Raw genomic sequence first — 16,091 nt, forward strand, 5'->3', positions numbered from 1 at the left:
TAATGATCCCAGAACTTGAGTCCCACAGAAAAGAGAAAGAGAGTGTGAGACTTGGTAAAAAATATAGTACAGGGAATGAGTTCAATTGGGATATGTCATTGATATTGGTGATAGGGAACCCCTCTCTCTCCTTCTCTCCCCTCCCCTCCCCTCCCCTCCTCTCCTCTCCCAGGTTCTACTGGGATCTGATCATGTTGTGTCTGATGATAGGAAACCTCTCTCTTTCCCTCCCCTCCCCCCCCCTCCCCTCCCCCCTCCCCTCCCCTCCCCTCCCCTCCCCTCCTCTCCCAGGTTCTACTGGGATCTGATCATGTTGTGTCTGATGATAGGAAACCTCTCTCTTTCCCTCCCCTCCCCTCCTCTCCTCTCTCAGGTTCTACTGGGATCTGATCATGTTGTGTCTGATGATAGGAAACCTCTCTCTTTCCCTCCCCTCCCCTCCCCTCCCCTCCTCTCCTCTCCTCTCCTCTCCTCTCCCAGGTTCTACTGGGATCTGATCATGTTGTGTCTGATGATAGGAAACCTCTCTCTTTCCCTCCCTCCCCTCCCCCCCTCCCCTCCCCTCCCCTCCCCTCCCCTCCTCTCCCAGGTTCTACTGGGATCTGATCATGTTGTGTCTGATGATAGGAAACCTCTCTCTTTCCCTCCCCTCCCCTCCCTCCCCTCCCCTCCCCTCCCCTCCCCTCCCCTCCTCTCCCAGGTTCTACTGGGATCTGATCATGTTGTGTCTGATGATAGGAAACCTCTCTCTTTCCCTCCCTCCCCTCCCCTCCCCTCCTCTCCCAGGTTCTACTGGGATCTGATCATGCTGTGTCTGATGATAGGAAACCTCTCTCTTTCCCTCCCCTCCCCTCCCCTCCCCTCCCCTCCCCTCCCCTCCTCTCCCAGGTTCTACTGGGATCTGATCATGTTGTGTCTGATGATAGGAAACCTCTCTCTCTCCCTCTCCCTCTCCCTCTCTCCTCTCCCCTCCTCTCCTCGCCTCTCCTCTCCTCTCCTCTCCTCTCCTCTCCTCTCCCTCTCTCCCCTCCCCTCCTCTCCTCTCTCCCCTCCTCTCCTCTCCCTCTCTCTCTCCCCTCCCCTCCTCTCCTCTCCCAGGTTCTACTGGGATCTGATCATGTTGTGTCTGATGATAGGAAACCTCTCTCTCTCCCTCTCTCCCCTCCCCTCCCCTCCTCTCCTCTCCCAGGTTCTACTGGGATCTGATCATGTTGTGTCTGATGATAGGAAACCTCTCTCTCTCTCTCCCCTCCCCTCCTCTCCTCTCCTCTCCCAGGTTCTACTGGGATCTGATCATGTTGTGTTTGATGATGGGGAACCTGATCATCCTGCCAGTAGGAATCACCTTCTTTAAGGATGAGAACACTCCTCCCTGGATCATCTTCAACGTGGTCTCTGATACTCTCTTCCTGGTTGACCTGGTCCTCAACTTCAGGACTGGTATCGTCAAGGAGGACAGCACTGAGATACTGCTAGACCCCAAGTCAGTGTGTGTGTGTGTGTGTGTGTGTGTGTGTGTGTGTGTGTGTGTGTGTGTGTCTGTGTGTGTCTGTGTGTGTTTGTGTGTGTTTGTGTCTGTGTGTGTTTGTGTGTGTTTGTTTGTGTCTGTGTGTGTCTGTGTGTGTTAGTGTGTGTCAGTGTCTGTCTGTGTGAAGGTGACACAGAGCTGGAGGCAATGCTTCCCTGTGTGGTGTTCTTCCAGAATGTGAATGAATGGAGTTGTTTGTTATTTCTTCTAAAGAACCATATCTACTGGGGCCATAGGAATCAATGTTGGTCTATGCTATGCTAAGCTAACTGTGAGACCATAGGAATAATACCAGAATGCTAAGCTAACTGTGAGACCATAGAAATGACTTTTATATTATGCTATGCTACCACAGGGCTATCCGTCAGCGCTACCTAAAGAGCTGGTTTGCGGTGGACTTTGTGTCGTCCATCCCTGTGGACTATATCTTCCTGATGGTGGACTTGGAGGCCCGGCTGGACTCAGAGGTTTACAGGACGGCCAGGGCCCTCCGCATCGTACGCTTCACCAAGATCCTCAGCCTGCTGCGCCTGCTGCGCCTGTCACGACTCATACGCTACATCCACCAGTGGGAGGAGGTGAGAGACCGGGAACACAGGGAGAGGAGGTAGAGAAAGAGGGGAGGGAGGGAAAGAGAGACTTACTGTCACGACTCATACGCTACATCCACCAGTGGGAGGAGGTGAGAGACCGGGAACACAGGGAGAGGAGGTAGAGAAAGAGGGGAGGGAGGGAAAGAGAGACTTACTGTCACGACTCATACGCTACATCCACCAGTAGGAGGAGGTGAGAGACCGGGAACACAGGGAGAGGAGGTAGAGAAAGAGGGGAGGGAGGGAAAGAGAGACTTACTGTCACGACTCATACGCTACATCCACCAGTGGGAGGAGGTGAGAGACCGGGAACACAGGGAGAGGAGGTAGAGAAAGAGGGGAGGGAGGGAAAGAGAGACTTACTGTCACGACTCATACGCTACATCCACCAGTGGGAGGAGGTGAGAGACCGGGAACACAGGGAGAGGAGGGAGGGAAAGAGAGACTTACTTCCACTGTCACAACTCACTGGCTACATCCTCCAGAGAGAAGGCAGAGGGCAGTCAGTGGAACATGCCAGAGGGGAGGGAGAGAGGGAGGTGTGAGGAGAGAGGCAGAGGGCAGTCAGTGGAACATGCCAGAGGGGAGGGAGAGAGGGAGGTGTGAGGAGAGAGGCTGAGGGCAGTCAGTGGAACATGCCAGAGGGGAGGGAGAGAGGGAGGTGTGAGGAGAGAGGCAGAGGGCAGTCAGTGGAACATGCCAGAGGGGAGGGAGAGAGGGAGGTGTGAGGAGAGAGGCAGAGGGCAGTCAGTGGAACATGCCAGAGGGGAGGGAGAGAGGGAGGTGTGAGAGAGAGGCAGAGGGCAGTCAGTGGAACATGCCAGAGGGGAGGGAGAGAGGGAGGTGTGAGGAGAGAGGCAGAGGGCAGTCAGTGGAACATGCCAGAGGGGAGGGAGAGAGGGAGGTGTGAGGAGAGAGGCAGAGGGCAGTCAGTGGAACATGCCAGAGGGGAGGGAGAGAGGGAGGTGTGAGGAGAGAGGCAGAGGGCAGTCAGTGGAACATGCCAGAGGGGAGGGAGAGAGGGAGGTGTGAGGAGAGAGGCAGAGGGCAGTCAGTGGAACATGCCAGAGGGGAGGGAGAGAGGGAGGAGAGAGGCAGAGGGCAGTCAGTGGAACATGCCAGAGGGGAGGGAGAGAGGGAGGTGTGAGGAGAGAGGCAGAGGGCAGTCAGTGGAACATGCCAGAGGGGAGGGAGAGAGGGAGGTGTGAGGAGAGAGGCAGAGGGCAGTCAGTGGAACATGCCAGAGGGGAGGGAGAGAGGGAGGTGTGAGGAGAGAGGCAGAGGGAAGTCAGTGGAACATGCCAGGGGAGGGGAGGGAGAGAGGGAGGGCAGTGTGAGGAGAGAGGCTGAGGGCAGTCAGTGGAACATGCCAGAGGGGAGGGAGAGAGGGAGGTGTGAGGAGAGAGGCAGAGGGCAGTCAGTGGAACATGCCAGAGGGGAGGGAGAGAGGGAGGTGTGAGGAGAGAGGCAGAGGGCAGTCAGTGGAACATGCCAGAGGGGAGGGAGAGAGGGAGGTGTGAGGAGAGAGGCAGAGGGCAGTCAGTGGAACATGCCAGAGGGGAGGGAGAGAGGGAGGTGTGAGGAGAGAGGCAGAGGGCAGTCAGTGGAACATGCCAGAGGGGAGGGAGAGAGGGAGGTGTGAGGAGAGAGGCAGAGGGCAGTCAGTGGAACATGCCAGAGGGGAGGGAGAGAGGGAGGTGTGAGGAGAGAGGCAGAGGGCAGTCAGTGGAACATGCCAGAGGGCAGGCAGGGCAGTCAGTGGAACATGCCAGAGGGGAGGAGAGAGGGAGGTGTGAGGAGAGAGGCAGAGGGCAGTCAGTGGAACATGCCAGAGGGGAGGGAGAGAGGGAGGTGTGAGGAGAGAGGCAGAGGGCAGTCAGTGGAACATGCCAGAGGGGAGGGAGAGAGGGAGGTGTGAGGAGAGAGGCAGAGGGCAGTCAGTGGAACATGCCAGAGGGGAGGGAGAGAGGGAGGTGTGAGGAGAGAGGCTGAGGGCAGTCAGTGGAACATGCCAGAGGGGAGGGAGAGAGGGAGGTGTGAGGAGAGAGGCAGAGGGCAGTCAGTGGAACATGCCAGAGGGGAGGGAGAGAGGGAGGTGTGAGGAGAGAGGCAGAGAGGGGGAAAGGAGAGGTCAACGTAGTATAGGGGAAAGAGAGACCGCTACGGGGGCAGCTGATTTACCTCTTCATTGGGGAAGAGGCAACTGTCATAAAAGGTGCCCTCGCAAGATGTCAATAAACTAAAGTGATGTCAAACTCTCCCCCTCCAGATCTTCCATATGACCTATGACCTGGCCAGTGCCATGGTGAGGATAGTCAACCTGATAGGCATGATGCTGCTGCTGTGCCACTGGGACGGATGTCTACAGTTCCTGGTTCCCATGCTGCAGGACTTCCCCCTGGACTGCTGGGTCTCCAAGAATAACATGGTGGTGAGTTACTCTGTCTGTCTGTCTGTCTGTCTGTCTGTCTGTCTGTCTGGCTGGCTGGCTGGCTGGCTGGCTGGCTGGCTGGCATTATTGATATTGTGTTTGTGTGTGCACTGATTACTGGGTAGTGGACTGATTGTCTGTGTAGCCAGAGAGAGAGAGTGTGTGTAGACACAGAGAGAGTGTATGTGTAGCCAGAGAGAGAGAGAGAGTGTGTGTGTAGACAGAGAGAGTGTGTGTAGAGAGAGAGAGTGTGTAGACAGAGAGAGAGAGTGTGTATAGAGAGAGAGAGGGAGTGTATGTGTAGACAGCGAGAGAGAGAGTGTGTGTAGAGAGAGAGTGTGTGTAGACAGAGAGAGTGTGTGTAGACAGAGAGAGAGAGTGTGTTTAGAGAGAGAGTGTGTGTAGAGAGAGAGAGAGTGTGTAGACAGAGAGAGAGAGAGTGTGTAGACAGAGAGAGAGAGAGTGTGTAGACAGAGAGAGAGAGTGTGTGTAGACAGAGAGAGAGAGTGTGTGTAGACAGAGAGAGAGAGAGTGTGTGTAGACAGAGAGAGAGAGTGTGTGTAGACAGAGAGAGAGAGTGTGTGTAGACAGAGAGAGTGTGTGTAGAGAGAGAGTGTGTGTAGACAGAGAGAGAGTGTGTAGACAGAGAGAGAGTGTGTAGACAGAGAGAGAGAGTGTGTAGACAGAGAGAGAGTGTGTAGAGAGAGAGAGTGTGTAGACAGAGAGTGAGTGTGTAGACAGAGAGAGAGAGAGAGAGTGTGTAGAGAGAGAGTGTGTGTAGACAGAGAGAGAGAGTGTGTGTAGAGAGAGAGTGTGTGTAGACAGAGAGAGTGTGTGTAGACAGAGAGAGAGAGTGTGTAGAGAGAGAGAGTGTGTAGAGAGAGAGAGTGTGTAGAGAGAGAGAGTGTGTAGACAGAGAGAGAGAGAGAGAGAGAGAGAGAGAGAGAGAGAGAGAGAGAGAGAGAGAGAGAGAAAGAGTGTGTAGAGAGAGAGTGTGTGTAGACAGAGAGAGAGAGTGTGTGTAGACAGAGAGAGTGTGTGTAGAGAGAGAGTGTGTGTAGACAGAGAGAGAGAGTGTGTGTAGACAGAGAGAGAGTGTGTAGACAGAGGGAGAGTGTGAGTGTGTAGAGAGAGTGTGTAGAGAGAGAGAGTGTGTAGACAGAGAGAGAGAGAGAGTGTGTAGAGAGAGAGTGTGTGTAGACAGAGATTGTGTGTAGACAGAGAGAGAGTGTGTGTAGACAGAGGGAGAGTGTGTGTAGACAGAGAGAGAGTGTGTAGAGAGAGAGAGTGTGTAGAGAGAGAGAGTGTGTAGACAGAGAGAGTGTGTAGACAGAGAGAGAGAGTGTGTGTAGACAGAGAGAGTGTGTGTAGAGAGAGAGTGTGTGTAGACAGAGAGAGAGAGTGTGTGTAGACAGAGAGAGAGAGTGTGTGTAGACAGAGAGAGAGAGTGTGTGTAGACAGAGAGAGAGAGTGTGTGTAGACAGAGAGAGAGAGAGTGTGTGTAGAGAGAGAGAGAGTGTGTGTAGACAGAGAGAGAGTGTGTGTAGACAGAGAGAGAGAGTGTGTAGAGAGAGAGAGTGTGTAGACAGAGAGAGAGAGTGTGTGTAGACAGAGAGAGAGAGTGTGTAGAGAGAGAGAGTGTGTGTAGACAGAGAGAGAGAGTGTGTGTAGACAGAGAGAGAGAGTGTGTGTAGACAGAGAGAGTGTGTGTAGAGAGAGAGTGTGTGTAGAGAGAGAGAGAGTGTATGTGTAGACAGAGAGAGAGTGTGTGTATGTGTAGACAGAGAGAGAGAGAGTGTATGTGTAGACAGAGAGAGAGAGAGTGTGTGTAGACAGAGAGAGAGGGAGTGTATGTGTAGACAGAGAGACAGAGTGTATGTGTAGACAGAGAGAGAGAGAGTGTGTGTAGACAGAGAGAGAGAGAGTGTGTGTGTAGACAGAGAGAGAGAGTGTATGTGTAGACAGAGAGAGAGAGAGTGTGTGTAGACAGAGAGAGAGAGAGTGTGTGTAGACAGAGAGAGTGTGTGTAGACAGAGAGAGAGAGAGTGTGTGTAGACAGAGAGAGAGAGTGTGTGTAGACAGAGAGAGAGAGTGTGTGTAGACAGAGATAGAGAGAGTGTGTAGACAGAGAGAGAGAGTGTGTGTAGACAGAGAGAGAGAGTGTGTGTAGACAGAGAGAGAGAGTGTGTGTAGACAGAGAGAGAGAGAGTGTATGTGTAGACAGAGAGAGAGAGTGTGTGTAGAGAGAGAGTGTGTGTAGACAGAGAGAGAGAGTGTGTGTAGACAGAGAGAGAGAGTGTGTGTAGACAGAGAGAGAGAGTGTGTGTGTAGACAGAGAGAGAGAGTGTGTGTAGACAGAGAGAGAGAGTGTGTGTAGACAGAGAGAGAGAGTGTGTAGACAGAGAGAGTGTGTGTGTAGACAGAGAGAGAGAGAGTGTATGTGTAGACAGAGAGAGAGAGTGTGTGTAGACAGAGAGAGAGAGAGTGTGTGTAGACAGAGAGAGAGAGTGTGTGTAGACAGAGAGAGAGAGAGTGTGTGTATTATTATTATTATTATATTATAGATGGAGATATGAACACACACACGCACACACACACACACACACACATACATACACGGCTGTGTGTTTCGCTGACTCCCGTCGCGGCAGTGTTTCCTCAGTGGTTGCCGGGGTGACTGTTGCTAGGCCAGCTGAGGCTAAGTGTTTTCCCCCAGAGAAAGCCATGTGCCACCCGCCGGACCATTTAACAGAACAGGATATAATTGGCCTCACACACACACAAGCAATCACAAACACAGTCACACTCAGCGTGAGATAAATATGCTTCGTTGCATGATTGGCTAACACACACTGGCTTTATAACATATTTTAGAGCCATTTTATTATTATCATTATTATTTTCCTCTAGCTTTTTGCCTGTTAGTAGTCTGTTGTACACAGCAGGAAGTGGAAAAGCAATGAGCAACTCTACCAAGCACTTTACAGCCACAGTTTTAGCCTAGGTTAAACAGTTACACAGGCCATTCTACAGAGGGAGTCCGAGAGGAAGAGGGAGAGGGAGAAGAAGGTGGAAGGGATGAGTGGTACAACACGAGTTAACTAGCTATTACCTTAACTAGTGTTGTACCACTCATCCCTCCCTCCCTTCCACCTTCTTCTCCCTCTCCCTCTTCCTCTCGGACTCCCTCTGTAGAAGGGCCTATTTAACTCTCTCTCCACCTCTCTCTCTCTTCCTCTCGGACTCCCTCTGTAGAAGCGCCTGTTTAACTGTCTCTCCACCTCTCCCTCTCCCTCTGTAGAAGCGCCTGTTTAACTCTCTCTCCACCTCTCTATCTTCCTCTGTAGAAGGGCCTGTTTAACTCTCTCTCCACCTCCACCTCTCCCTCTGTAGAAGGGCCTGTTTAACTCTCTCTCCACCTCCACCTCTCCCTCTGTAGAAGGGCCTGTTTAACTCTCTCTCCACCTCCACCTCTCCCTCTGTAGAAGCGCCTGTTTAACTCTCTCTCCACCTCTCCCTCTCCCTCTGTAGAAGCGCCTGTTTAACTCTCTCCACCTCTCTCTCTTCCTCTATAGAAGGGCCTGTTTAACTCTCTCTCCACCTCCACCTCTCCCTCTGTAGAAGGGCCTGTTTAACTCTCTCTCCACCTCTCCCTCTCCCTCTGTAGAAGCGCCTGTTTAACTCTCTCTCCACCTCTCTCTCTTCCTCTGTAGAAGGGCGTGTTTAACTCTCTCCACCTCTTCCTCTGTAGAAGGGCCTGTTTAACTCTCTCTCCACCTCTCTCTCCACCTCCACCTCTCCCTCTGTAGAAGGGCCTGTTTAACTCTCTCTCCACCTCCACCTCTCCCTCTGTAGAAGGGCCTGTTTAACTCTCTCTCCACCTCTCTCTCCACCTCCACTTCTCCCTCTGTAGAAGGGCCTGTTTAACTCTCTCTCCACCTCTCCCTCTTCCTCTGTAGAAGGGCGTGTTTAACTCTCTCTCCACCTCTCCCTCTGTAGAAGGGCCTGTTTAACTCTCTCTCCACCTCTCTCTCCACCTCTCCCTCTTCCTCTGTAGAAGGGCCTGTTTTAACTCTCTCTCCACCTCTCCCTCTTCCTCTGTAGAAGGGCGTGTTTAACTCTCTCTCCACCTCTCCCTCTTCCTCTGTAGAAGGGCGTGTTTAACTCTCTCTCCACCTCTCCCTCTGTCGAAGGGCCTGTTTAACTCTCTCTCCACCTCTCTCTCCACCTCCACTTCTCCCTCTGTAGAAGGGCCTGTTTAACTCTCTCTCCACCTCTCTCTCCACCTCTCCCTCTGTAGAAGGGCCTGTTTAACTCTCTCTCCACCTCTCTCTCCACCTCCACTTCTCCCTCTGTAGAAGGGCCTGTTTAACTCTCTCTCCACCTCTCTCTCCACCTCTCCCTCTGTAGAAGGGCCTGTTTAACTCTCTCTCCACCTCTCTCTCCATCTCTCTCTCCGTCCAGAATGATACTTGGGGGATCCAGTACTCCTATGCCCTTTTCAAGGCGATGAGCCACATGTTGTGTATTGGCTACGGTGCCCAGGCTCCAGAGGGCATGACAGACGTGTGGCTCACCATGCTCAGTATGATCATTGGTGCCACCTGCTATGCCATGTTCATCGGCCATGCCACCGCTCTCATACAGTCCCTGGACTCCTCAAGACGACAGTACCAGGAGAAAGTAAGAGATTAGGACCCTCTCTATCCCTCCCTCCATCTCTCTCTCTCCATTCCTCTGTCCCTTATTCTCTTTACCCTACCATTCATCAAATTCATTTGATGACTCCTCAAAGGCAGGAGACGGTAAAGGAACCATACTCCACTCACAAACACTCTTCCTGTTCATCCAGTCAAGTGTGTATTATACTGCAGTGAAGCAGTATAGTGTGTATTATACTGTAGTAAAGCAGTATAGTGTGTATTATACTGTAGTAAAGCAGTATAGTGTGTATTATACTGTAGTAAAGCAGTATAGTGTGTATTATACTGCAGTGAAGCAGTATAGTGTGTATTATACTTTAGTAAAGTAGTATAGTGTGTATTATACTGTAGTAAAGCAGTATAGTGTGTATTATACTGTAGTAAAGCAGTATAGTGTGTATTATACTGTAGTGAAGCAGTATAGTGTGTATTATACTGTAGTAAAGCAGTATAGTGTGTATTATACGGTAGTAAAGCAGTATAGTGTGTATTATACGGTAGTAAAGCAGTATAGTGTGTATTAAACTGTAGTAAAGCAGTATAGTGTGTATTAAACTGTAGTAAAGCAGTATAGTGTGTATTAAACTGTAGGAAAGCAGTATAGTGTGTATTAAACTGTAGGAAAGCAGTATAGTGTGTATTAAACTGTAGTAAAGCAGTATAGTGTGTATTAAACTGTAGTAAAGCAGTATAGTGTGTATTATACTGTAGTAAAGCAGTATAGTGTGTATTATACTGTAGTAAAGCAGCAGCACCCATATCGTGTGTGTATGTGTGCTTTTATTAACGCTGTATTCACGTTGTATGAACATTGTATTAATGTTGTATTAACATTGTATTAACGTTGTGTTAACATTGTATTAACGTTGTATTAACATTGTATTCACGTTGTATGAACATTGTATGAACATTGTATTGACTTTGTATTGACTTTGTATTGACTTTGTATTAACGCTGTATTAACGCTGTATTAGCGTTGTATCGTTGTATTGACATTGTATTCCCGTTGTATTGACATTGTATTGACGTTGTGTTCCAGTATAAGCAGGTGGAGCAGTACATGTCGTTCCATAAGCTCCCTGCAGATGTCCGTCAGAGGATTCATGAGTACTATGAGCATCGCTTCCAGGGCAAGATGTTTGACGAGGAGAACATACTGGGTGAACTCAGCGAACCACTAAAGGAGGTAACACACACACACGCGCACACACACACGCGCACGAGGCACGCACGCACGCGCACACACACACAAGCCACGGATGCAGGCACACGGACAGGCACACGGGCAGGCACACGGACAGGCACACGGGCAGGCACACGGACAGGCACACGGGCAGGCACACACGCACACACACTGTTACAATTTACGAAAGCTAGCAATAGTGTAACAAAAAAAAACTCCTGCTCAAACCAGTTGATTCAAACTGCCTCAAACACATTTTACATGAAAGAAAATTAAAACGTACTGATACAATTCAGTTTTAGTTCATTCTAACTAACTTCCCAACTCCTCCCCCCTCCCTCCCCCTCTCTTTCCCCCCCTCTCAGGCGATAGTTAGCTTTAACTGCCGTAGCCTGGTGGCTCACATGCCGCTGTTTGCTAACGCGGACCCTAACTTTGTGACGGCAGTGCTGACCAAGCTTCGCTTCGAGGTGTTCCAGCCCAATGACTTCATCATCCGTGAGGGCACGGTGGGACGCAAGATGTACTTCATTCAACACGGACGAGTCGGCATACTCACCCGCGGAAACAAGGAGACCAAACTCAGTGACGGGTCCTACTTTGGGGGTGAGGAGAGGAGGAAGAAGGGGGAGGGAGGGGTGAGGGTAAGGACAGTGTGATTAAAAAGGGAAGTGGAAGGGGAGAGGTGTGGTTGTGTGTTAGATGAATCAGTTCTTCAATTTCTTCAACAAAATGTTGTTTTTTCCAGTCTCTCACCCCTCTTCCCTTCTCCCTCTTTATCCACACCTGCACTTCCTCCTCTCTCTCTGTCCATCTCCCTCTCTCTCTCTCACTCACTCTCCCGCTCTCTCAGAGATCTGTCTGTTGACTCGGGGCCGGAGGACGGCGAGCGTCAGAGCAGATACATACTGTCGTCTCTACTCCCTCAGTGTGGACAGTTTCAACGAGGTCCTGGAAGAACACCCTATGATGAGGCGGGCCTTCGAGACGGTGGCCGTCGACCGGTTGGACCGCATCGGTACTAATCCTCTCCCGATTGGCTCAAGCACCTGCCAATCGGTCCATTACTTGCAAAGACTTTCAGTTTTCAATTCAGTTTAATTTCTATGGCGCTTTGTGCAGAGACCTTGCCAGTGAATAGCATTTTTCAAATCAATTCAGATTTTATTTGTAAATGACCTTACAGTTGCAGAAGCCCTTCAAGGCAGGTTAAGGAAGAGAGAAACTATTTTCCCTTTTATACTTGAACTATTTGCACATAATATGACATTTGAAAAGGCCTTATTCTTGTGGAACTTTAGTGAGTGTAATGTTTACTGTAAATGTGTATTGTTTATTTCACTTTTGTTTATTATGTACTGTTAAAATATGTTTCCCATGCCAATAAAGCCCTTTCAATTGAATTGAATTGAGAAACTGCTAGAAAAACAGAGAGCTGTTAGAACAGAGAGCTGTTAGAACAGAGAGCTGTTAGAGCAGAGAGCTGTTAGAGCAGAGAGCTGTTAGAACAGAGAGCTGTTAGAACAGAGAGCTGTTAGAGCAGAGAGCTGTTAGAGCAGAGAGCTGTTAGAGCAGAGAGCTGTTAGAACAGAGAGCTGTTAGAGCAGAGAGCTGTTAGAGCAGAGAGCTAGAACAGAGAGCTGTTAGAGCAGAGAGCTGTTAGAGCAGAGAGCTGTTAGAACAGAGAGCTGTTAGAACAGAGAGCTGTTAGAGCAGAGAGCTGTTAGAACAGAGAGCTGTTAGAACAGAGAGCTGTGAGAACAGAGAGCTGTGAGAACAGAGAGCTGTGAGAACAGAGAGCTGTTAGAACAGAGAGCTGTTAGAAAAGAGAAATGTTAGAACAGAGAGCTGTTAGAGCTGTTAGAGCAGAGAGCTGTTAGAGCAGAGAGCTAGAACAGAGCTGTTAGAACAGAGAGCTGTTAGAACAGAGAGCTGTTAGAGCAGAGAGCTGTTAGAACAGAGAGCTGTTAGAGCAGAGAGCTGTTAGAGCAGAGAGCTGTTAGAGCAGAGAGCTGTTAGAACAGAGAGCTGTTAGAGCAGAGAGCTGTTAGAGCAGAGAGCTGTTAGAACAGAGAGCTGTTTCGAGCAGAGAGCTGTTAGAGCAGAGAGCTGTTAGAACAGAGAGCTGTTAGAGCAGAGAGCTGTTAGAGCAGAGAGCTGTTAGAGCAGAGAGCTGTTAGAACAGAGAGCTGTTAGAGCAGAGAGCTGTTAGAGCAGAGAGCTGTTAGAACAGAGAGCTGTTAGAACAGAGAGCTGTTAGAACAGAGAGCTGTTAGAACAGAGAGCTGTTAGAACAGAGAGCTGTTAGAACAGAGAGCTGTTAGAACAGAGAGCTGTTAGAACAGAGAGCTGTTAGACCAGAGAGCTGTTAGAACAGAGAGCTGTTAGAACAGAGAGCTGTTAGAGCAGAGAGCTGTTAGAACAGAGAGCTGTTAGAACAGAGAGCTGTTAGAGCAGAGAGCTGTTAGAACAGAGAGCTGTTAGAACAGAGAGCTGTTAGAGCAGAGAGCTGTTAGAACAGAGAGCTGTGAGAGCAGAGAGCTGTGAGAGCAGAGAGCTGTTAGAACAGAGAGCTAGAGCAGATACCTGGTTCTGTTTGTGATCTTTAATCAGCCACTCAACCCTGTCAGCCTCGTTACAACTGTGTTGTTTGACCCTCACTTTAGTTTCTACCACTTTCTTCTTGCTCTTGTTTTCCTCCATTTGTGTCAGACAGAAACAGTATCCATCCCCTCCATCAGTTTGTTTCTGTTTTGATCATTTCATTCTATTCTCTTCTCTCTTCTTTGTTCTCCTCTGCAGGTAGGAAGAACTCTATCCTGATGAGGAAGCCGTCCCAGGCGGGTTCCATGGCAGGGGGCAGCGGTTTGGGGCGTGGGGGTCGAGGAGGAGGGGGGGCGGGGCTAGGCATGGGGGGGCTGGGCTCCTGTGACAGCATGCTGGTTCAGCAGATTGTTAAACACGACAGCATGCCAGCCATGCAGGAGGCCATCGCTGCTGCCGCTGCAGGAAGGGGAGGGGCCACGGGAGGAAGTGGTACGGTCTCCCCTAGGCCCCACCCACTGATCTGGGCTCCACTGATCCACGCTCCGCTCCAGACGGCGGCCGCTACGACTAACGTGGCCATCGCCCTCATGCACCAGCAGCAGCAGCAACAGCAGCTTCAACAGCAGCTACAGCAGCAACATGCGCTAGGAGGCGCTATATTCCTCCCCTCCATCTCTCCATCGCCCTCCGTCTCCTTCCCCCTCTCCCCCCCGCGGCCCCCTGTCCTGCAGCCCCTGCGCCCCTCTGTTAGTTCCCTCATTGGGATGATGGGGGTAGGAGGGATGGGGGGGCTGTCCCCTAGAGGGGGGTTTCCTGCCTTCCCCTCCCCCTCGCCCTTCCCCATGGCCCCCCCGGGAGGTGTGATATCACCTCCTGTTGCTCAAACCCCACCCACACCAGCCTCCTCTGTCTCCACGTCAGTCCAATTAGGAAAGACCCTGCACTACAGTCTCCGCCTCTACCCGGAACACTCTTCAGTGATGTGTGGAACCCCAGGAATCCCCAAGGTAGGAGGGGCCACCACACCCCATCTGTTCTACCACGTGAATCCAACTGCAGCCACCAGTGTCATGTCAGACACTTGCAGTTCCATGGCTGGCCAGCATGGAGCCAAGGAGGCGCTATTGCGTCACGGAGGCAGCAGCAACCAGGGCCTGCCTGCACTTGGGAGGCTCACCCAGGAGGCCAGGCTCCTCTCCGCCTCGCAGCCCACCCTGCCTCATCGATCCTGGGCAAGCATGCAGCCTCACCCCCCTCTCGAGCGGAAGGCCTCTGGAGGTAACCTGCTGCCAGCCTCGTTCCTGGCTGGGACGCAGCTTGCCAGGGGTTGCAGTGTGGGGGTGTTGACTACTCCCCTACCAGTACAAGTCCCAGCACAACAGTTACAGATGCCCCCATTCAATGCACAGATACAAGCACATAACCTGGGCTCTATACAGCCCCTCCCTGATCCTGTCTCTACACACTGCCCTGCACACACACACACAGCCACACACACACATCCTGTCGCTGTACCTGCAGCCACACCCACATCAGCTTCTCCCCTGGCCTCCTACACCCCTCCCCCAAACAAACCCCCCTCTCCTTTGCCACCCCCTCCCCTGCTCCCGCTCCTTTCTCCCTCATCCCAGCCCTGCCACTAACCCCTCGCCCCAAACTCACCCCTACACCCCCATCTCGCTCCTCCTCTCCTCCCCACTGCTCCATCCCTCCCTCTGCCGGAACTACTCCACTCACCTCAACCCCTCGCCCCAAACCCACCCCTACACCCCCATCTCGCTCTTCTTCCCCCTCTCCCTCCTCCACTCCCCCTCCCTCCTCTGTCAGTGCTCCTCTCTCACTTCCACAAACCCATGGACGCAAGTCCTCTCTCGCGGCCCCCTCTCCCCCCTCCTCTCCCCTAATCAAGTCCTCCCCTACACCCCCCTCCCCTTACCCTCTATCTGGGCCCACCCCTACCCCCTCTAAAGCCTTTACCCCTATCCAGACTCGTACCCCTACCACTACCCTCTCTAAAGCCTTTACCCCTATCCAGACTCGTACCCCTACCACTACCCTCTCTCAACCCTCCAATCGTCCCCCTACCCCTATTTCTACTCCTGTTCCCATTCAGAGCCAAACCCTAACTGCAACCCCCACCCCAGCCCCCACCCCAGCCCCCACCCCAGCCTCCACTCCCACCCCAGCCCCCACCCCAGCCCCCACCCCAGCCTCCACTCCCACCCCAGCCCCCACCCCAGCCTCCACCCCAGCCTACACTCCCACCCCAGCCTCCACTCCCACCCCAGCCTCCACCCCACCCTCCCTCCCACCCCAGCCCCCACCCCAGCCTCCACCCCACCCTCCACTCCCACCCCAGCCCCCACCCAGCCTTCACTCCCACCCCAGCCTCCCTCCCACCCCAGCCTCCACTCCCACCCCAGCCCCCACCCCAGCCTCCACTCCCACCCCAGCCCCCACCCCAGCCTCCACTCCCACCCCAGCCCCCACCCCAGCCTCCACTCCCACCCCAGCCCCCACCCCAGCCTCCACTCCCACCCCAGCCTCCACTCCCACCCTAGCTCCAACCTCAACCTTGATTCCCACCCCGTCTTCCAGTAAACCTCCCACTCCTATCTCTACTCCTTCACCTGCCCTTATGAAAAGCCAAACTCTAACCCCAACACCTACCAGTTCTAAAACTCAGGCCCCAACCTCAACTCCAACCCCCAAACCTCCCCCTACCCATACTGCCAAACATGCCCCTGTTCAAACCTCCACCCATACCCCAACACCCACATCTAAGCATTCTCTTACCCCTGTACCCATCGCCTCCGATGCTGCAATTCAAGCCTCAACGAAAGGCTCAGCCCACACCCCAAAACAGACCCCAGCAGCCCAACCCCTCGTCCAAACCCCTGCCCCAAAACCCACTTCTAAATGTTCTGTTACCCCCACAATCCCACCTGTACCTATCCATACACCAAAACAATCCTCCACCCCCAAACCTGCATCAACCCATACCCCAAAACAGAGCCAACTTTTAGGTCCTGTCCCCACACCTACCTGTACCCCTGACACCAGTCATGCTCCAAAGCTGACCACAGCCGTAACACCTGTCCAAACC

General features: G+C 52.2%; 1 protein-coding gene across 1 annotated transcript in view; it reads left to right on the forward strand.

Annotated features, from left to right (window-relative positions):
- LOC127914907 (potassium/sodium hyperpolarization-activated cyclic nucleotide-gated channel 3-like) overlaps positions 1-15,586 on the forward strand; it is a 39,572-nt gene extending 23,986 nt beyond the window's left edge. Inside the window, exons 2-11 of the mRNA XM_052492678.1 lie at positions 1,277-1,483; positions 1,884-2,106; positions 4,391-4,552; positions 9,017-9,235; positions 10,295-10,441; positions 10,804-11,044; positions 11,292-11,456; positions 13,241-13,636; positions 13,886-14,263; positions 15,099-15,586. Of these exons, the coding sequence (XP_052348638.1) occupies positions 1,277-1,483; positions 1,884-2,106; positions 4,391-4,552; positions 9,017-9,235; positions 10,295-10,441; positions 10,804-11,044; positions 11,292-11,456; positions 13,241-13,636; positions 13,886-14,263; positions 15,099-15,586 (2,626 nt within the window). The remainder of the gene's footprint in view (positions 1-1,276; positions 1,484-1,883; positions 2,107-4,390; positions 4,553-9,016; positions 9,236-10,294; positions 10,442-10,803; positions 11,045-11,291; positions 11,457-13,240; positions 13,637-13,885; positions 14,264-15,098) is intronic.
- Positions 15,587-16,091: the final 505 nt, after the last annotated feature.

The sequence above is a fragment of the Oncorhynchus keta genome, chromosome 34, assembly GCF_023373465.1.
Source record: "Oncorhynchus keta strain PuntledgeMale-10-30-2019 chromosome 34, Oket_V2, whole genome shotgun sequence".
Classification (NCBI taxonomy): domain Eukaryota; kingdom Metazoa; phylum Chordata; class Actinopteri; order Salmoniformes; family Salmonidae; genus Oncorhynchus; species Oncorhynchus keta.